Source organism: Bactrocera oleae, chromosome 3 (assembly GCF_042242935.1).
Source record: "Bactrocera oleae isolate idBacOlea1 chromosome 3, idBacOlea1, whole genome shotgun sequence".
Lineage (NCBI taxonomy): Eukaryota > Metazoa > Arthropoda > Insecta > Diptera > Tephritidae > Bactrocera > Bactrocera oleae.
The window spans coordinates 10,471,894-10,494,598 of NC_091537.1; the positions used below are offsets into that span (position 1 = coordinate 10,471,894).

General features: G+C 41.5%; 2 protein-coding genes and 1 long non-coding RNA gene across 23 annotated transcripts in view; 2 read left to right on the plus strand and 1 right to left on the minus strand.

Moving 5' to 3' along the window:
• The window catches only part of dpy (fibrillin-like protein dumpy), a 235,231-nt gene that overhangs the window by 157,011 nt on the left and 55,515 nt on the right, over positions 1-22,705 (plus strand). For 15 of the 21 annotated variants that reach the window (XM_070107428.1, XM_070107446.1, XM_070107427.1 and 12 more), the window contains 7 exons: positions 1,667-2,470; positions 17,580-17,723; positions 18,578-18,646; positions 18,722-18,799; positions 19,311-20,351; positions 21,758-21,979; positions 22,196-22,378. In XM_070107428.1, coding sequence (XP_069963529.1) covers positions 1,667-2,470; positions 17,580-17,723; positions 18,578-18,646; positions 18,722-18,799; positions 19,311-20,351; positions 21,758-21,979; positions 22,196-22,378 — 2,541 coding nt within the window. Of the gene's footprint in view, positions 1-1,666; positions 2,471-13,917; positions 15,371-17,579; positions 17,724-18,577; positions 18,647-18,721; positions 18,800-19,310; positions 20,352-21,757; positions 21,980-22,195; positions 22,379-22,705 lie in introns of those variants that run through there. The other 6 variants (XM_070107436.1, XM_070107447.1, XM_070107443.1 and 3 more) reach the window with 5 other exon arrangements.
• Positions 1-22,705, minus strand: part of LOC118682257 (uncharacterized) — a 131,288-nt gene that overhangs the window by 24,805 nt on the left and 83,778 nt on the right. Inside the window, exons 4-5 of the long non-coding RNA XR_011395657.1 lie at positions 22,098-22,539; positions 21,716-22,021 (exon numbers count right to left, since the gene is read on the minus strand). This is a non-coding gene — a long non-coding RNA (uncharacterized lncRNA). The remainder of the gene's footprint in view (positions 1-21,715; positions 22,022-22,097; positions 22,540-22,705) is intronic.
• LOC138856399 (mucin-2-like) lies at positions 3,790-15,025 on the plus strand (the record flags this gene model as incomplete). Its single annotated transcript, XM_070107511.1, has 2 exons — positions 3,790-14,925; positions 14,999-15,025. Coding segments are annotated over 2 exons (11,163 nt in total), but the record flags the coding sequence as incomplete, so codon positions are not given.

Sequence of the window (22,705 nt, forward strand, 5' to 3'; positions counted from 1 at the left end):
CATTTTTCTTTAAAAAAGAATAAAATTTAATTGGAAGTTGACACTTTGAACAGGTGGCAGCTCTTATTTGAACATAAAAGTAATATATTAAACGACTTTAAAATCATGATTTTTAGTATTTGAACGGTTTATTGAGAAATGACTTTAACGAATATGCGCCAAGAAAACTAAAAACTGAATATAAATAAAATAGCAACTAATTTTCAATTAAAAAATTACAATTTACAACTAAACCAACGCGTAATGGGCAAAAATACAAATAAAATTATAATAAAAAAGTTGTACGTATCATTCACTCAAATAACAAAATTACATTAAAAAAAATAACTCGCTTATATCGAACGCTAACAAAACAGAAATTAAACAAAAACAACAAGTCACAAACAGCAACACACTTTTGCTGAGTTCCTAAAAATGTGAGATGTCTCCCCTTCACAGTTCTCCACTAATTTGATTTTTACACGAGCTGTTTGTAAAACAAAAACAAAAGAAATAAATTACATTTTAATAAATTTATTTTTTTGTATGAATTGGCACAACTTTCTCCAAAAGCAAAGAGAAACTAATAAATATCCCACACAGTATTTAACAAAAAACCCTTTCCAATACTTTTTTTTTAACGAAAACAGAAACTCAAAATTATTATTATTGTTTAAACGCTACCGTTTGCAAAATATTATTTCGAATTTACGCACACACAAAGACATACACATTTTGCATCTTTTCGTTTCCGAAACAAAATTTTTACATAGCATTTCTAATATCACAACCTAACCTCAATGTTAAACGCAATAATCCTCTCCTAAACACCCAACAACACTACAAAACGTCCAAGTGCAAACACCGATATCCAAAAAACCACCACACAACTCCTCCCTACCCACACAGTACCAACCAGCAAGCAAACACGAAACCAATCCACCCACTGACAAACAAATTATAGTTTTTAAATGTTACTAAAGTCCCTGGAAAACTACCAAAAAAAAAAGTCTACCAAATATAAAGTCAGAGCGACACTGTTTCCCAGCCCACACACACATACACCGTACCTATTTAAACACTAAGCGTAGGGTTAGTTTAAGTTTATTACTTAAGTACCACAATTTTTTTACCCACGAAATTTCCCCCACTTTCACGAACGCGTACACTCAACTATACACTATAACTGTTCCGCTCGCACATTTTCCGTTTAGTAGTGAGCACGCCGCTTAAGTTGCTCACAAACTTGCTCACTTCTTTTCTTCCTGCTCGATTTGGATCTCGACTGCATGTGCTTGCGAAGCAAAAAAGTCAAAATTTTGTCTCAAAAACGCTCAGTCTCCCTCAATGTGCATGCATATATTTTTATCTATTTTATCAAGTCTACAAAACAATCTGTCTCACTCGTTCTTTCTTTCTATTTGTGCACACAAGCTTCAGTAATGAAAGCTTAATGTCTAAATGGCAATCAATGTCGCTAGACAAGAGTTCTACTATCACGCCTACTTTTCTTACCGTAAATCTCCCACTCTCAAATCATGTATATGTACTCGTGTAAGAGGAAAAGTATAAATAGAATAAAAATATTTTTTTTTTTACAACAAAGCAATCACTAGCAACCAAGAAAACCCGTCTCTCTATCTCACGATCTCTCTCTCTCTTTCGGCCACTTCAAATTCCATTTTAGACACCGAACAATGCACATCAGACGTCGAATGTCCCAGTGAGAAATCATGCCTGCAAGGACACTGCATTGATCCTTGTTCGGTGCGTGGCGTTTGTGGTGCAAATGCGCTTTGCAAAAGCGTACTACACCGACCGCGTTGCTCTTGCCCCAGTTGCTATATCGGACGACCCGAAGTCGAATGCAAGCCGGATCCCAAATGCACCGACGGCACAACGCTGCAACCGCGTGACCCACAACAGCAAATACCTTGCGCACAGGACAACGATTGTCCCGACAATCTGCAGTGCAGTCACTATGGCCAGTGCACCGATCCATGTCAGAATCCGCTATTCATATGCGGCGGCAGTAAGAAGTGTGAGACACGCCGTCATCAACCGGTATGCGTGTGCAAATCCGGCTTCATTGTGAATGAATATGGTGAATTGACGTGCGCACCCGAGAAGCGTGAATGCTATCGCGATGATGATTGTGCCTCGAATATGGCTTGTAGTGAGGGCAAATGTCGCAGTCCATGCGTTGTGCCCGTGGGTCGTCAACCAATTTGTGCGGAGAATAAATCCTGTGAGGTGCAGGATCACAAGCCAGTTTGTATTTGTATGAAGGATTGTCAGCCGTCGATATCGATTTGTCTACGCGATGCGGGCTGTCCGTCAGGTTTGGCGTGCCGCTCGTATCAGTGCGTCAATCCGTGCGACTTTGCAACGTGCGCACCCAACTCGCCATGCATCGTCGAGGATCATAAGCCGATATGTAAATTCTGCCCGCCCGGATTTATAGCCGATGCCAAGAATGGATGTCAAAAAGGTAAAGCAATCGTCTAGAGTTGTATAAGTGTGAAAAAACTACTACTACCAAATATCAAAAACAAAAAAAATTACAAAAAAATGCAAAAAAAAAAAAAACAATATAAAAACCATGTGCTCACTGTCTCATGCTCTCTCCAATACTCTTACAATTTCCGCTCATATTAATGCCACACATGCCGTGCGCGCTCTCTCACCCACACATATATGCACGTTTGGTGTGCACTCGACGGATGCGCGGTGCCTCCTACTGCAACCAACTAATTTTTGTTTTAACGAAATGCTTCCCATGAACGCTTCACAGCGCTTACAATCAGAAAGAAACAGCCATATTTCTACTGCTTAACAGTGAGAACTCAAGCGTTTTTTTAACGAAATTTATTTTAAATTTTTTTCGCCAAAAATAATGCTTTAAACCAGTAATAAAGCCCACGGCAGTTTCAGTTTAACGTAAAATGCAAAAGCTTTGCAGCATTATTTCTTGAAAGCGAAAACTCGCTTACCACAAATCGAGTAAATAATTAAATACTTGTAACATAAGAAAAACAAAAACAACATTTGTCTTTCACTGAAAACTTGAACTTCATAAGTTTTTCGTAACTCCAAAAGCTAACCAACAGTAAAATCCTCTACACATTCACACACGCTCATGCCACAGTTCAATTAATGAATTAATTATTTTAAAAACCAACAACAACAATAAAAACAACAATTAATCAATGCAATAAACAGCAAATTAATCCAAAATTAATATTTCGATGGAAAATTTTTGAAGTAATCAATTAAAAATTTTTGGTTTTGTAACATAAAATAGTCGAAAGTATTACTAACGGTTTACCAGTGTAGCTAACTAATTGTAAAAAAGTACAAAGTAACTGTAAATTTTAAATATAATATATTAAAACCCAAAACTTACTACCTCAAGCAACGTAAAACCAAATATAATATTTAGATACATATATATATACATATATGTATATATACATATAAATATAAAACTAATACATGAACCCCTGATATATCCCGCTCCTTAAAAAGTAAAATAAGTACCCCCACTACTAGTCAATTGGTACCTGAATTAGCCTATAGCAACCCCTATGTATATATTTTACCTTCTACCCTCACAGAAAAAGAGAACAAAAAACACAAATCCCAAAAATTAATTATAAATTTACTTACTGACAATTGTATATATATTTTTTTATATCTAACATATTTTTTATCTTATCAACATGTAAAAAATTTACTCTACGCCACAATGTACAAAACAAATTCTACATTCTCTATTTAAAACAAAACAAAAAAAAACATTAATAAAATTGTAAAAACCATCAAAAACAAATTACAACCACAAAAACTCGTGCAGCCATAACAACTTCTACGCCTGCTACAACTGCGTCTGCAACTCCATCCTCGCCTCCGTCACCGGCTGGTGCCAACTGTACACATGATGTCGACTGCGACGAAACGCTACAGTGCAGCAGCACGCTCGGGCAATGCGTTGATCCTTGCACAGTCGTGTGTGCCGAGTCTGCATTGTGTATTGTGAAAGCACATCGCGTTGCCACATGTATCTGCGCTGATAGTTTTATTGGCAATACCACCGTCAAATGCATTCCCATACTCTTTGAAATACCCACGACTGTTGAGACTACAACAAAACCCATAATGTACGACCGCAAGGACACGACTGCCACAACTGTTAAGTATACCACCACGTATATAGGCAATCAAACAGAAATGCGTACCCATTATACAGATATTGTAGCCGAAACTGAGACAGAATCTTATGACAGTACGACACAAGCGACAGCATTTAGTACGACCACCCAACCATCTGACACAGGACCTACCACAACAGAGGTAACACCGAAAGTCGCTACAAAAACACCCGAAGGTGAAACAAAATTAACTCCGACACCTGCCTCAATAACCGAAATTCCCACAAAAGAAACCACTGCGGGATATACCACAGTCCCAGGTCTAGAAAAAGCGACACCTGAAGGAGAAACAAGATTTACTCCCACACCTGCCTCAATTACCGAAGTTCCTTCAAATGAAACCACTGCGGGATATACCACAAGCCTGGGTGTAAGAACCACAACACCTATATCTACAACAATATCTAAAGGTGAAGAAAGATTTACCTCCACACGTCGTCCGATCACCGATACTTCTGCGCCGGAAACCACTGCAGGATATACCACAGTCGCGCGTGTAAAAACCACCACACCTGAATCTACAACAATATCTGAAGGTGAAGAAAGATTTACATCCACACGTCATCCGCTCACTGAGACTCCTGCGCCTGAAACCACTGCGGGCTATACCACAGTTCCAGGTCTAGGAAAAACGCCACCTAAAATAATAACAACACCTGAAGAAGAAACAAGATTAACTCCCACACCTGCCACAGATTCTGAAGTTACTTCAAAGGAAACTATTGTGGGATATACCACAGTCCCGGGTGTAAGAATAACGACACCTGAATCTACAACAATATTTGAAGGCGAAGAAAGATTTACCTCCACACGTCGTCCGATCACTGGTACTCCTGCGCCGGAAACCACTGTGGGAGATACCACCATCCCGGGTGTAAGACACACCACACCTGAATCTACTACAATATCTGAAGGTGAAGAAAGATTTACCTCCACACGTCGTCCGATCACTGAGACGACTGCGCAGGAAACCACTGCGGGATATACAACAGTCCCAGGTGTAAGACTCACCACACCTGAATCTACAACAATATCAGAAGGTGAAGAAAGATTTACCTCCACACGTCGCCCGATCACTGATACTCCTGCGCCGGAAACCACTGTGGGATATACCACCGTCCCTGGTGTAAGAACCACCACACCTGAATCTACAACAATATCTGAAGGTGAAAAAAGATTTACCTCCACACGTCGCCCAATCACTGATACTCCTGCGCCGGAAACCACTGTGGGAGATACCACCGTCCCGGGTGTAAGACACACCACACCTGAATCTACAACAATATCTGAAGGTGAAGAAAGATTTACCTCCACACGTCGTCCGATCGCTGAGACGCCTGCGCAGGAAACCACTACGGGATATACCACAGTCCCAGGTGTAAGACTCTCCACACCTGAATCTACAACAATATCTGAAGGTGAAGAAAGATTTACCTCCACACGTCGTCCGATCACTGAGACGACTGCGCAGGAAACCACTGCGGGATATACAACAGTCCCTGGTGTAAGAACCACCACACCTGAATCTACAACAATATCTGAAGGTGAAAAAAGATTTACCTCCACACGTCGCCCAATCACTGATACTCCTGCGCCGGAAACCACTGCGGGATATACCACAGTCCCAGGTGTAAGAACCACCACACCTGAATCTACAACAATATCTGAAGGTGAAAAAAGATTTACCTCCACACGTCGCCCAATCACTGATACTCCTGCGCCGGAAACCACTGTGGGAGATACCACCATCCCGGGTGTAAGACACACCACACCTGAATCTACAACAATATCTGAAGGTGAAAAAAGATTAACCTCCACACGTCGTCCGATCACTGAGACGCCTGCGCAGGAAACCACTGCGGGATATACAACAGTCCCAGGTGTAAGACTCACCACACCTGAATCTACAACAATATCAGAAGGTGAAGAAAGATTTACCTCCACACGTCGCCCGATCACTGATACTCCTGCGCCGAAAACCACTGTGGGATATACCACCGTCCCTGGTGTAAGAACCACCACACCTGAATCTACAACAATATCTGAAGGTGAAAAAAGATTTACCTCCACACGTCGCCCAATCACTGATACTCCTGCGCCGGAAACCACTGTGGGAGATACCACCGTCCCGGGTGTAAGACACACCACACCTGAATCTACAACAATATCTGAAGGTGAAGAAAGATTTACCTCCACACGTCGTCCGATCGCTGAGACGCCTGCGCAGGAAACCACTGCGGGATATACCACAGTCCCAGGTGTAAGACTCTCCACACCTGAATCTACAACAATATCTGAAGGTGAAGAAAGATTTACCTCCACACGTCGCCCAATCACTGATACTCCTGCGCCGGAAACCACTGTGGGAGATACCACCATCCCGGGTGTAAGACACACCACACCTGAATCTACAACAATATCTGAAGGTGAAAAAAGATTAACCTCCACACGTCGTCCGATCACTGAGACGCCTGCGCAGGAAACCACTGCGGGATATACAACAGTCCCAGGTGTAAGACTCACCACACCTGAATCTACAACAATATCAGAAGGTGAAGAAAGATTTATCTCCACACGTCGCCCGATCACTGATACTCCTGCGCCGAAAACCACTGTGGGATATACCACCGTCCCTGGTGTAAGAACCACAACACCTGAATCTACAACAATATCTGAAGGTGAAAAAAGATTTACCTCCACACGTCGCCCAATCACTGATACTCCTGCGCCGGAAACCACTGTGGGAGATACCACCGTCCCGGGTGTAAGACACACCACACCTGAATCTACAACAATATCTGAAGGTGAAGAAAGATTTACCTCCACACGTCGTCCGATCGCTGAGACGCCTGCGCAGGAAACCACTGCGGGATATACCACAGTCCCAGGTGTAAGACTCTCCACACCTGAATCTACAACAATATCTGAAGGTGAAGAAAGATTTACCTCCACACGTCGCCCAATCACTGATACTCCTGCGCCGGAAACCACTGCGGGATATACCACAGTCCCAGGTGTAAGACTCTCCACGCCTGAATCTACAACAATATCTGAAGGTGAAGAAAGATTTACCTCCACACGTCGCCCGATCACTGATACTCCTGCGCCGGAAACCACTGTGGGATATACTACACCCCCGGGTGTAAGAACCACCTCACCTGAATCTACAACCCTATCTGAAGGTGAAGAAAGATTTACCTCCACACGTCGTCCGATCACTGATATGCCTGCGCAGGAAACCACTGTGGGAGATACCACCGTCCCGGGTGTAAGACACACCACACCTGAATCTACTACAATATCTGAAGGTGAAGAAAGATTTACCTCCACACGTCGTCCGATCACTGAGACGACTGCGCAGGAAACCACTGCGGGATATACAACAGTCCCAGGTGTAAGACTCACCACACCTGAATCTACAACAATATCAGAAGGTGAAGAAAGATTTACCTCCACACGTCGCCCGATCACTGATACTCCTGCGCCGAAAACCACTGTGGGATATACCACCGTCCCTGGTGTAAGAACCACCACACCTGAATCTACAACAATATCTGAAGGTGAAAAAAGATTTACCTCCACACGTCGCCCAATCACTGATACTCCTGCGCCGGAAACCACTGTGGGAGATACCACCGTCCCGGGTGAAAGACACACCACACCTGAATCTACAACAATATCTGAAGGTGAAGAAAGATTTACCTCCACACGTCGTCCGATCGCTGAGACGCCTGCGCAGGAAACCACTGCGGGATATACCACAGTCCCAGGTGTAAGACTCTCCACACCTGAATCTACAACAATATTCGAAGGTGAAGAAAGATATACCTCCACACGTCGCCCGATCACTGATACTTCTGCGCAGCAAACCACTGCGGGATACACCACAGGCCCGGGTGTGAGACTTACCACACCTGAATCTACAACAATATTCGAAGGTGAAGAAAGATATACCTCCACACGTCGCCCGATCACTGATACTCCTGCGCCGGAAACCACTGCGGGATATACTACACCCCCGGGTGTAAGAACCACCTCACCTGAATCTACAACAATGTCTGAAGGTGAAGAAAGATTAACCTCCACACGTCGTCCGATCACTGATATGCCTGCGAAGGAAACCACTGCAGGATATACCACAGTCCCGGGTGTGAGACTTACCACACCTGAATCTACAACAATATTCGAAGGTGAAGAAAGATATACCTCCACACGTCGCCCGATCACTGATACTCCTGCGCCGGAAACCACTGCGGGATATACGACAGGCGCGGGTGTAAGAACCACTTCACCTGAATCCACAACAATATCTGAAGGTGAAGAAAGATTAACCTCCACACGTCGTCCGATCACTGATATGCCTGCGAAGGAAACCACTGCAGGATATACCACAGTCCCGGGTGTGAGACTTACCACACCTGAATCTACAACAATATTCGAAGGTGAAGAAAGATATACCTCCACACGTCGCCCGATCACTGATACTCCTGCGCCGGAAACCACTGCGGGATATACTACACCCCCGGGTGTAAGAACCACCTCACCTGAATCTACAACAATGTCTGAAGGTGAAGAAAGATTAACCTCCACACGTCGTCCGATCACTGATATGCCTGCGAAGGAAACCACTGCAGGATATACCACAGTCCCGGGTGTGAGACTTACCACACCTGAATCTACAACAATATTCGAAGGTAAAGAAAGATATACCTCCACACGTCGCCCGATCACTGATACTCCTGCGCCGGAAACCACTGCGGGATATACGACAGGCGCGGGTGTAAGAACCACTTCACCTGAATCCACAACAATATCTGAAGGTGAAGAAAGATTAACCTCCACACGTCGTCCGATCACTGATATGCCTGCGCAGGAAACCAGTGCAGGATATACCACAGTCCCGGGTGTGAGACTTACCACACCTGAATCTACAACAATATTCGAAGGTGAAGAAAGATATACCTCCACACGTCGCCCGATCACTGATACTCCTGCGCCGCAAACCACTGCGGGATACACCACAGGCCCGGGTGTAAGAACCACCTCACCTGAATCTACAACAATGTCTGAAGGTGAAGAAAGATTAACCTCCACACGTCGTCCGATCACTGAGACGCCTGCGCAGGAAACCACTGCAGGATATACCACAGTCCCAGGTGTAAGACTCACCACACCTAAAATTACAACAACGTCTGAAGAAGAAACAAGATTTACTCCCACACCTGCCTCAATTACCGAAGTTCCTTCAACAGAAACCCCTGTAGGATATACCACAGTCCCAGGTGTAAGAATAACGACACCTGAATCTACAACAATATCTAAAGGTGAAGAAAGGTTTACCTCAACCACCTCGGGATATACCACAGTCCCAGGTGTACGAATCACAACACCTGAATCTACAACAATAGCTGAAGGTGTAGAAAGATATACCTCCACACGTCGTCCGATCACTGATACTCCTGCGCCGGAAACCACTGCGGGATATACCACAGTCCCAGGTTTAAGAATGACGACACCTGAATCTACAACAATATCTGAAGGTGAAGAAAGATATACCTCCACACGTCGTCCGATCACTGATACTCCTGCGCCGCAAACCACTGCGGGATACACCACAGGCCCGGGTGTAAGAACCACCTCACCTGAATCTACAACAATGACTGAAGGTGAAGAAAGATTAACCTCCACACGTCGTCCGATCACTGAGACGCCTGCGCAGGAAACCACTGCAGGATATACCACAGTCCCAGGTGTAAGACTCACCACACCTAAAATTACAACAACGTCTGAAGAAGAAACAAGATTTACTCCCACACCTGCCTCAATTACCGAAGTTCCTTCAACAGAAACCCCTGTAGGATATACCACTGTGCCAGGTGAAAGAACCACAACACCTGAATTTACAACAATATCTGTAGGTGAAGAAAGATTTACCTCAACACGTCCTCCGATCATTGAGACGCCTGCGCAGGAAACCACCTCCGGGTATACCACAGTCCCAGGTGTAAGACTCACCACACCTAAAGTTACAACAACGTCTGAAGAAGAAACAAGATTTACTATCACACCTGCCTCAATTACCGAAGTTCCTTCAAAAGAAACCACTGTGGAATATACCACAGTTCCGGGTGTCAGAATTACAACACCCCAATCTACAACAATATCTGAAGGTGAAGAAAGATTTACCTCTACACGTCGTCCGATCACTGAGACGCCTGCGCAGGAAACCACTGCGGGATATACCACAGTCCCAGGTGTAAGACTCACCACACCTAAAATTACAACAACGTCTGAAGAAGAAACAAGATTTACTCCCACACCTGCCTCAATTACCACAGTTCCTTCAAAAGAAACCACTGTGGAATATACCACAGTTCCGGGTGTCAGAATTACAACACCCCAATCTACAACAATATCTGAAGGTGAAGAAAGATTTCCGTCTACACGTCGTCCGATCACTGATACCGCTGCGGGATATACCACAGTCCCAGGTGTACGAATCACAACACTTGAATCTACAACAATATCTGAAGGCGTAGAAAGATTTACTTCAACACGTCGTCCGATCACTGATACTCCTGCGCCGGAAACCACTGCGGGATATACTACGGTCCCGGGTGTAAGAATCACAACACCTGAATATACAACCATATCTGAGGGTGAAGAAAGATTTGCCTCAACACGTCGTCCGATCACTGATACTCCTGCGCCGGAAACCACTGCGGGATATACTACGGTCCCGGGTGTAAGAATCACAACACCTGAATATACAACCATATCTGAGGGTGAAGAAAGATTTACCTCAACACGTCGTCCGATCACTGAGACGCCTGCGCAGGAAACCACCTCCGGGTATACCACAGTCCAGGGTATAAGAATAACGACACCTGAATCTACAACACTATCTGAAGGTGAAGAAAGATTTACTTCAACACGTCGTCCGATCACTGATACTCCTGCGCCGGAAACGATTGCGGGATATACCACGGTCCCGGGTGTAAGAATCACTACACCTAAATCTACAACAATATCTGAAGGTGTAGAAAGATTTACTTCAACACGTCGTCCGATCACTGATACTCCTGCGCCGGAAACCACTGCGGGATATACTACGGTCCTGGGTGCAAGAATCACAACCCCTGAATATACAACAATATCTGAGGATGAAGAAAGATTTACCTCAACACGTCGTCCGATCACTGAGACGCCTGCGCAGGAAACCACCTCGGGGTATACCACAGTCCAGGGTGTAAGAATAACGACACCTGAATCTACAACACTATCTGAAGGTGAAGAAAGATTTACCTCAACACGTCGTCCGATTACTGAGATGGCTGCGCAGGAAACCACCTCGGGATATACCACAGTCCCAGGTGTACGAATCACAACACTTGAATCTACAACAATAGCTGAAGGTGTAGAAAGATTTACTTCAACACGTCGTCCGATCACTGATACTCCTGTGCCGGAAACCACTGCGGGATATACCACAGTTCCGGGTCTTAGAATAACAACATCCCAATCTACAACAATATCTGAAGGTGAAGAAAGATTTACCTTCACAAGTCGTCCGATCACTGATACTTCTGTGGGATATACCACAGTCCCAGGTGAACGAATCACAACACCTGAATCTACAACAATATCTGAAGGTGTAGAAAGATTTACTTCAACACGTCGTCCGATCACTGATACTCCTGCGCCGGAAACCACTGCGGGATATACTACGGTCCCGGGTGTAAGAATCACAACACCTGAATATACAACAATATCTGAGGGTGAAGAAAGATTTACCTCCACACGTCGTCCGATCACTCAGACTACTGCGCAGGAAACCACTGCGGGATACACCACAGTGCTAGGTCGAGGAAAAACGACACCCGAAATTACAACAACACCTGAAGAAGAAACAAGATTAACTCCCACACCTGCCTCAATTACCGAAGTTCCTTCAAAAGAAACCCCTGTGGGATATACCACTGTACCAGGTGTAGGAACCACAACACCTGAATCTACAACGATATCTGAAGGTGAAGAAAGATTTACCTCAACACGTCGTCCGATCACTGGTACACCAGAGCCGCAAACCACTGCGGGACATACCACGGTTCCGGGTGTAAGAATCACTACACCTGAATCTACAACAATATCTCAAGGTGAAGAAAGATTTACCTCCACACGTCGCCCGATCACTGATACTCCTGCGCCTGAAACCACTGCGGGATATACCACAGTCCCAGGTGAACGAATCACAACACTTGAATCTACAACAATATCTGAAGGCGTAGAAAGATTTACTTCAACACGTCGTCCGATCACGGAGACGCCTGCGCAGGAAACAACCTCGGGATATACCACAGTCCAGGGTGTAAGGATCACCCCACCTGTGTCCACAACAATATCTGAAGGTGAAGAAAGATTTAGCTCAACACGTCGTCCGAGCACTGAGACGCCTGCGCAGGAAACCACCTCGGGGTATACCACAGTCCAGGGTGTAAGAATAACGACACCTGAATCTACAACACTATCTGAAGGTGAAGAAAGATTTACCTCCACACGACTTCCGATCACTCAGACTACTGCGCAGGAAACCACTGCGGGATACACCACAGTGCTAGGTCGAGGAAAAACGACACCTGAAATTACAACGACACCTGAAGAAGAAACAAGATTTACTCCCACACCTGCCTCAATTACCGAAGTTCCTTCAAAAGAAACCCCTGTGGGATATACCACTGTACCAGGTGTAAAAACCACAACACCTGAATCTACAACCCTATCTGAAGGTGAAGAAAGATTTACCTCAACACGTCGTCCGATCACTGAGACGCCTGCGCAAGAAACCACCTCGGGATATACCACAGTCCCAGGTGTACGAATCACAACACCTGAATATACAACAATATTTGAAGGTGAAGAAAGATTTACCTCAACACGTCATCCGATCACTGATACTCCTGCGCCTGAAACCACTGCGGGATATACCACAGTCCCGGGTGTAAGAATCACCACACCTGAATCTACAACAATATCTGAAGGTGAAGAAAGATTTACCTCCACACGTCGTCCGATCACTGATATTCCTGCGCCGGAAACCACTGTGGGATATACCACCGTCCCGGGTGTAAGGATCACCACACCTGTCTCTACAACAATATCTGAAGGTGAAGAAAGATTTACCTCCACACGTCGCCCGATCACTGATACTCCTGCGCCTGAAACCACTGCGGGATATACCACGGTTCCGGGTGTAAGAATCACTACACCTGAATCTACAACAATATCTGAAGGTGAAGAAAGATTTACTTCAACACGACGTCCGATCACTGATACTCCTCCGCCGGAAACCACTGCGGGATATACCACGGTCCCGGGTGTAAGACTTACCACACCTGAATCTACAACAATAACTGAAGATGAAGAAAGATTTAGCTCCACACGTCGCCCGATCACTGATACTCCTGCGCCTGAAACCACTGCGGGATATACCACGGTTCCGGGTGTAAGAATCACTACACCTGAATCTACAACAATATCTGAAGGTGAAGAAAGATTTACTCCCACACCTGCCTCAATTACCGAAGTTCCTTCAAAAGAAACCCCTGTGGGATATACCACTGTACCAGGTGTAAAAACCACAACACCTGAATCTACAACAATATCTGTAGGTGAAGAAAGATTTACCTCAACACGTCGTCCGATCACTGATACTCCTTCGCCGGAAGCCACTGCCGGAAATACCACAGTTCCGGGTGTCAGAATAACAACACCCCAATCTACAACAATATCTGAAGGTGAAGAAAGATTTACCTCAACACGTCGTCCGATCACTGGTACACCAGCGCCGGAAACCACTGCGGGACATACCACGGTTCCGGGTGTAAGAATCACTACACCTGAATCTACAACAATATCTGAAGGTGAAGAAAGATTTACCTCCACACGTCGCCCGATCACTGATACTCCTGCGCCTGAAAGCACTGCGGGATATACCACAGTCCCAGGTGAACGAATCACAACACTTGAATCTACAACAATATCTGAAGGCGTAGAAAGATTTACTTCAACACGTCGTCCGATCACGGAGACGCCTGCGCAGGAAACCACCTCGGGATATACCACAGTCCAGGGTGTAAGAATAACGACACCTGAGTCTACAACAATATCTGAAGGTGAAGAAAGATTTACTTCAACACGTCGTCCGATCGCTGATACTTCTGCGCCGGAAACCACTGCAGGATATACCACGGTCCCGGGTGTAAGGATCACCACACCTGAATCTACAACAATATCTGAAGGTGAAGAAAGATTTAGCTCCACACGTCGCCCGATCACTGATACTCCTGCGCCTGAAACCACTGCGGGATATACCACGGTTCCGGGTGTAAGAATCACTACACCTGAATCTACAACAATATCTGAAGGTGAAGAAAGATTTACCTCCACACGTCGTCCAATCACTGATACTCCTGCGCCTGAAACCACTGCGGGATATACCACGGTTCCGGATGTAAGAATCACTACACCGGAATCTACAAAAATATCTGAAGTTGAAGAAAGAACAACCCCCACACGCCATCCTGTTATTGAAATTGCTGCTACATCTGGATATGTTACAGAATTTACTGCAGTAGAGACTACGGCTGAGTACTCAGGTCTCCCAGATGTGAATATCACAGCAACAACACCACAAACTACAGCTGCGAATTATACAACAAGCGAATTAATTAAGATAGTAACACCCGCCGGATATGGTACAGAAACACCGTTAACACAACGAACAGTCACTGTAACACCAATCTACGTAGAGTCGACAACTCCAGAAATTCTGTTAATCCCCACAACCGAAATACAAGTGGTTACTACAAAACCAACGCTGCTCGAAGCAAATTTTACAACAACAGAACCAAGCTTACGCGTCAATCAAACGACACGACCACAGTTGCCGAGTACAATGCCACCTATGACCGTACCCCTAACAACTTGCGCGACTGACAATGACTGTACGAACGAAGAGTTTTGTTTACGCGGTGAATGCATTAATCCCTGCCTACTCTTGCCAACTTTCTGTTACATGTATAGTCCGAATTTTGCGATCTGTCGCACGATCAAACATGTGCCCATGTGCTTTTGCGATAACGCAGCTGATGTAAATACTACCGATTGTCATATAATAGCAGGTAACTTCATAAGTGTGTATTTATGTACTTATGTACGTATAAGACAAGAAAACGAAGAAAAGAAGCTTGTTTTTATTAGTTAGAAAATTGAAGTCGGAGGCATTTACTTTGTCTCCGATGGAATTAATTTGCAATGCGAGGTTTCGGTTTATGGCGACGATCGGTAGAAACTACCACAAGGACGTCTGCTCCTATCCACATAGTCTACTCTATATTACTCTATTCTCTTACACACTACTATTTGTCTGCTGAATAAATGTTACTCTACTCGTACGGTTTCTATGTCGAGCGGCAAAGTTTTGAAATGCAATTATTATCTGGGGAAAAATTATTACAATTAAGCGCATAAGTATCTGAGTCACCAATCATAGACGTGTCATGCATGTATGGCGCAATCATTTAAACGTATACGTGTTTTGTCGCTCGCTCTTTCTTGCTCACATTCGCTCACTCGCTCGCTCTCAAATGTGTCTCATATAAATATTAGTGTATATTATGTGACTTTGCCGCTCAGCTGACTTTATCTAATGTCTTATTTGATTTCATATGTCTGTGTTATTGTGTATGGTATGCTCTTACCCTTATCTTTTATATGTTCTGGACTCTCTCTCTCTCCCCAACACAAGCACACACCCTTACACCCAACTCTCAATTTTCTTCTTGCTCTCGCTCTCGTGAGTTTTTCGTACAATCGCACCAAAGCAAAGCGTACAAAAACTGCTCATGAGCACTTCTAGTGATTCATCTATTGGATCGAATGTTTCTTTATAAGTATCTTCGCCCTATCTGTGGATCATCAACCTGGAAAGCATTTACCCTCCTTAGTTACATACAAAATATTTGCAACGTTGGTCTTCGCGGCGTGGATATCACAGTTATCTATATGTTTTGCATGTTACCTCTGTTTGGAGTATTGAATGTTTAGAGTACTCTTTATATGTGTCTTTTCTTTAAGAGTATAGAAATTTTCAGACATTTTTAGTTGCTCCACATGTGAAAAATATAAAAATGTCTTGCAACACTCATTACGTTCCCACACTCACACACACACAACCGACCACCTCTTTAATCACCACACTCTCTTTTCCAACATTTTTCTGTCATTTTCTATCTTCTCTCTCGCTCTCTCGTTCATCAAATCGCCCGCCGCATGCCTTGTGTCACCAATGCAGCCAGTCATACTATATGTTTGTATTGCCAGGACAACGGTTTTGAGCTTGCGCTCGCTACGAAGCAACCCTGCGTACATTTGTTGCATGCAACTATGTTTTTGTGTAAATATTTGGCGAAGAAATTCAATGTAGGACTATAAAAAAAAAGTAGTATCGAAAGATACCAAATAATTGAATATAAAAAAGTATAATTTAAATCAAAAAAATAACATTTTTGAAAAACAATATTGATAATATAAATAATATATATCAACTAAGTACAAAATTATATACAAATATGCATATATATAAAATGTATAAAAAACTTTTGTAAATATTATATATATATTTATGTGGTAGTCCGTTATTAATGTTGGTTAACGGTTTACTAAACGCACAAGGTATTTTATGTCCCACCGTAGTAGTAGTAGTAGTGCTTAGTAAGTTATGGTAATGTATAGTAATGCATGTATTTATTTTTTGTATGTAAGGAAGCATGTAGACACTTCCACCTAACTGTAAACTAAACTAATGCTGGCACTTTTGTAAATATATTTTTATTCTCTAGTGTAGTGTAGAAATGCTATTTCTCATTTCAGTTTTGTTTATAAATGAAAACAATGCTTTCTAAAGGCTTCTGCTGCATGTAAACGCTTACTTTTTATAAAAAAAGAAACTTAACTATTTAGAAAAATAAATATTTATTGCTAAATTCTACAAGCCAAACAAATGAGGAAAAATTACTACACTTGACTGACTAAATTATTAAAAAAAAAACATACACAACTACACAAAACAAAAAAATAACTATATCAATCGGCGTTCAATAATATTAGCTTTCACAATTAAAATTTAAAAAATATATACATATATAAATATTTAACAAAAATTGCCTGCTTTATTTATATTATTTTAGTTGAAAATAAAAATATATATCACTGCATATAACTAATTGCATATATTTTCTCTTCCTCTTTTTCTCTCGCCTTGCGCGCGTAACCTATAACTCTGTCCCTTTCTCTTGCACTATATCTCGTTCTTAATGCAACGCTCAATAGAAATCGGCTGCGCTTCGAGCGATGAATGCCCAACACAACGCGCCTGCATCAATAGTGTGTGCTTGGATCCCTGCTCGTCTACCAATCCATGTGGACGTGATCAGGAGTGCCAGGTGATTGAACATCAACCGGTTTGTTCGAAAGGTGAGTGATAATGGCATTTAAGAGTGCTTGTATTTCTTTTAAGTGACACAAAATAATCAGCAGTTAGTTTTATGTGATTATAAACACTGGTTAAAATTTAATCGGGAGTTTATAGGCCTTTGGTTTATGGATATTTGGTTACATAATTGATGAAAACTGGGTATTGATGAAAAACAGAATTTAGAATGCAGCTTTTGTAAAAAAATAACCAACGGTTAAATATTTAACTGTCGTTTAATTAAACATTTCTCAAAAAGTAAATGCAATAATTCCAACAAATAATCATAAAAAAAGTGTAATTAAGAAATATATAACCGCTGGTTAAAATTTAACTGACAAATAAATAAGAAAACACTAACTAAAAATAAAAAACTATGTGGAATCCGAAGTTCTTTTCTAAAGAACTTGCTTCAAAATTTCTTACAAAATTCTACTTTATAAACTGATCATTTAATAAATAACATTAACCGACAGTTAAAATAAAAAAAAACGCAACGATGGCTTAAATTAGTACGAATTTAGTAGTGGAAATAAGACAACTGCTTTCACCACTTAGCTATTTAAGGTTAATCTGAAGTCAGTTAAACTCAATGTAGAGGCAATAATTTTGAAACGCAATTCATTTCCAAAGCCAAGTTTTTGATGGTGGTCAACAGTTTAATGTAAATAAAATGATTGCCTGTTTAAATTCGGTTAAGGAAGTTTATCATAACGTAAATTCATTAACCAGTGCTTAAAATTTAACCGGAAGCTTCAGAACAGATATTTAACCAAAGCTAGAGACTATTTTAATCAAAAGTTACGTATATTTTGTTGTTAAATTATTCAAAATACAATTTTTTTTAATTCTTCAGTCTGCGAATGTCAACGAAAGGCCGATTGTCATGCCGGTTTCGAATGCGATGGCTGCCACTGTCGTCAAAGTATGCATTTTTTTTTGAAGTTTATTATCTAATTGGTTACATAACTAAATCGAAACTTTATAAAAAACCTTACAGCAACTGGCCGCACACCTGGCTGTGAGCACTGCCCGCCAGGCACCAACTGTGATCCCACAACTGGCGCCTGCATCAAAGGTGAGTGTCATGCACCTAACTTTTTACTGATTTTCGCTAAAATTTTGTCATGTTTTAACACGATAATTAAACAAAAAAAAAACACCTAAACACAAAATTAACCAAACTTACGGAATAAGTTAATTGTACAGCTATAACTGTGTATATATGTAATTATTAAATCAATTATTGAAGATATTTCCCTTTAACTTTTTAATTATCATATATGATATATTTATCTATAAACAATTTAACAAAAATAATTTACAAAACCTTTTTTGTTGTACAAACATATATACAGTTTAAAACAGATTTAATTTTAACATCAAAAATAATTTTCTACACACACACACACACACACAGAACACCTAGTTTATGAGATTTAGCTACACGATTACCCTTGTTTTTATTTAATGTTTTTGTTGTATTTGTAAATATTTACGTAATCACGTTTTTGTATATATTTTCCATAATACCCACCCCTACGTTACCTGTGTAAATACGTAACAAAAAAATTACCAACAACAAATAGCTAACGTTACAATAACAACCACCACTACCAATATAACAACTACCATCACCACATCTAACCCAATCACTGATGTTACAACCGACATCAACGACACAACTCAAACTGGCACAACCACGAGCACTACCACCCCCTCCATCACTACCACTACGCCGTCCGGCACCGCAACCACACCCACAACAACCAACGCCTACGATGAAGACACTACCACAGTGCCAGTCACCAGTAGCGCTACTGAAAAGCCCATGTCCAGCACTACCGAGTCGACAAAAGAGCAGGAGGACATGAATACGACGGCAAGCAAAACTGGTCCACCAAAAGGTTATCGCGATGGTGAGAATAATATAACCGCCAGCACCATGCCAGAGCAGGCAACCACGCCTGCGGTTCAGGTGTCCGTCTCCACAGCCACATCGTCTACATCGAGCAGTAGTAGTAGCAGCAGCTCGCGACGCGGTGAGGACACTAAGGGTCCGTTTGATACGCGTACAACAACACCGAAAATGAAAACTACACGCATCGATACATCAAATGAATTTGATTATAATTTTACCACACTATTGACAACAACACAACGTACCACCTTCCCGGTGACAATGGTGACGGAGCCTATGAAAGAGTTAGACCAAACCACCACAATGGGTGCACGTGATTTTGTGACAACAATGTTTCCGGTGATAACACCACCAGCAACGAAACAAACGACAGAACGTCCAACTATTGCCGGTACAACAACACCGTTTGTTTATGAGACAATCGAACCGATTACAACAATGTCGACTACGGTGCAAACGGAGGCTGCCATAACAACAACAATAACGTCATCGGCAGCAACTACCACCGAACCTGGCACCACTAATAAATACTTAACAACCGAAACTGCTACAACAGCAGCAACAACCCCAACAAGCACATCTACTGATATCACAATGATTAACATTTGTACAGATCATACTAACTGTGGTTCTAGTCAATTATGCGTGCTGGGCATGTGTCGCAACAAGTGTCGCGATGGGGACACAAGCGATACGGAGTGTGCAAAAGGTATACATTTAGTAGCGAGTAATTTTCCTCGTGAACTTTCAGTAAGGAAATTGCATGATTTCCGACTGTCAATTGTTTAGAATTGTCTTTGCATGTTAGATTTGAAGGGAAAGTCGCAAAAATATTCGAAACAAGCATGTTTATGTGTACAAAAAAAATTTTCAAATTCATTACAAATCTTTTATTTCCTCTTATGCAAGCAGCTTTCACCAGAGTACGAAACTTTCAGGTCGTTTACTAAAAAATATGTTGTGCTATGTTCCCTAGGCAAATTTTATTCAGCAATTAAGCTTTAATAGCAGCTTTCACGTTAGAAATAAGGCGAAAATAACGAAAGCACTCTAAAATATAATAACTTTGAAATATTGTGACACATTTTATATCAAATTACTTTTATAACATCTTTTTGCTTTTCTTTATTTTTGAAAGCTTTCAGAAATTAGTAATTTAGAATAAAATTATTGCGAAAGCTTGCACTCAAAAGAGAGGATTGTACTAATTAAATGTGTAGATAAAATTTTAAAAAGTATTAAGTTATTAGTTTTTGGATATAAGCTTTTTTGAAGCTTTTCACCAAATATCATTACTTAAATAAAAGTGATTAAACACAGTTATTCCAAATGCCATCAGAATAAAAACACTCTCTTAAACTGATCTCAAGATTAGTGTTTAGCTTTCCAAACAAAGAAAGTGTGCAAATAAACCACCTAGTGAAAGCTTTGCAATATTGGTATAGCTTTCGCCAGTAATGAAAGCTCACTGTTGCTTTTAAATATTATAGTTAAATAGTATAGTATACAGTATATATATTATATTGGCATAACTTCGGAATCAAGTTTAATTAACGATATCATATGGATGAGGTGAAATCATGAAGAGAACTAGTTTTTTTTTTATTGACAGTTGCAAAATATGGCGGCAGTATTATATGAGAATAATTTTTAGTTTAGGGTAATACAAGTTTATATAATCGTTAGTATATACTTATCCAAACTTTTGTTGGAAGCTTTCTACAAAGAGCTTTCACTGAAGTCTTGTTTCTATTTTACCAGCAGAAAAAAGTAGTAAATACGTGTACATAAATGCAACATTTTTCTTGTATATAGCTATTACTACTATGTTTGTGAGAAATGAGGACTTCGTATACTTTATTTGAAAAACTGAATTTCATATAATATTTTTAAGCATGCATACTTCAACTACCTCCACTATTTAATAAAGAAAAAAAAAAACAGTTGTAAATAACAATTTCCTAGAACTTCCCAATACTGACAGTAGACAGTAATTTTTGTGTTTGGTTAACCGACTTTTTTGTGCTAATAAATATCATTTTACATCATTAAATACAAACAAAATTTACTTACCGCATACACGCACTTATACTCTCTAACTCCTCTAACAAGTAGAATCACCCGGCTCACCAAAGAATCCGGAACCATGTCAGTCGAACAATGATTGCATTGAGAACGAAGCATGTTACATGGGTCTATGTCATAATCCTTGCGAATTTGCAAATGTTTGTGCGCCTACTGCTAAGTGTGTGGCGAAAATGCATCGGCCGATATGTTCGTGCCCCAAGGGGCATGAAGGTAATCCGACTATTAAATGCTCGCCCGTGGATAGGACAAGTAAGCAAACGATCATTACATTCATTTAATACATTTTTGCATCTAAAATAAACAAACAAAATAACGTTTAATATTTAATATCAAAATAATACTCAAATGTTAATCAACAAATACTTACAAGAAACTGAATGAACGAACTTTTTATTTTTGGTTATACGATTGCGTGAGAGTTTTTAATAATGGATTACTCTTTCCTCTCCCTCCCTTTTCGTGTAGCTGAGTGTACGCGAAATTCCGATTGTGATATTACGGAGGCTTGCATCAATCGACGCTGTCAGCATCCTTGTGATGCGCATAATCCTTGCGCGCAAAATGCGGTCTGTATGAATGCAAATCACGTGGCCGACTGCAGCTGTGTGGATGGCTATCAAGGCAACGGTTTTATAGGCTGTCAGCCAGGTAAGTGCCGGATGCAAAACATTGGAGTCATTCGTCGTCAGCGTTGACAGTGGACTTGAAGTCTTTAAAATAAAGCTCCATAGAATAATAAAAAAATATAAATATAGAATGAACTCGCGCTGTCCAAATACGTTGAATGGCTCCAACGGATGCTGACAACCCTAAAAAAAATATAAAAGTTCTACTGTTATATCCTTCTGTGCAAAGTGTGCACCACATGCATAACATTTTTGTTGCAAGTTCTAATTTCGCAACTGTTTCTTTAATTTTCTATTTCAAAACACTGTAAAATATGCTCACACCAATCACCTGTAAAAAATTTGTACT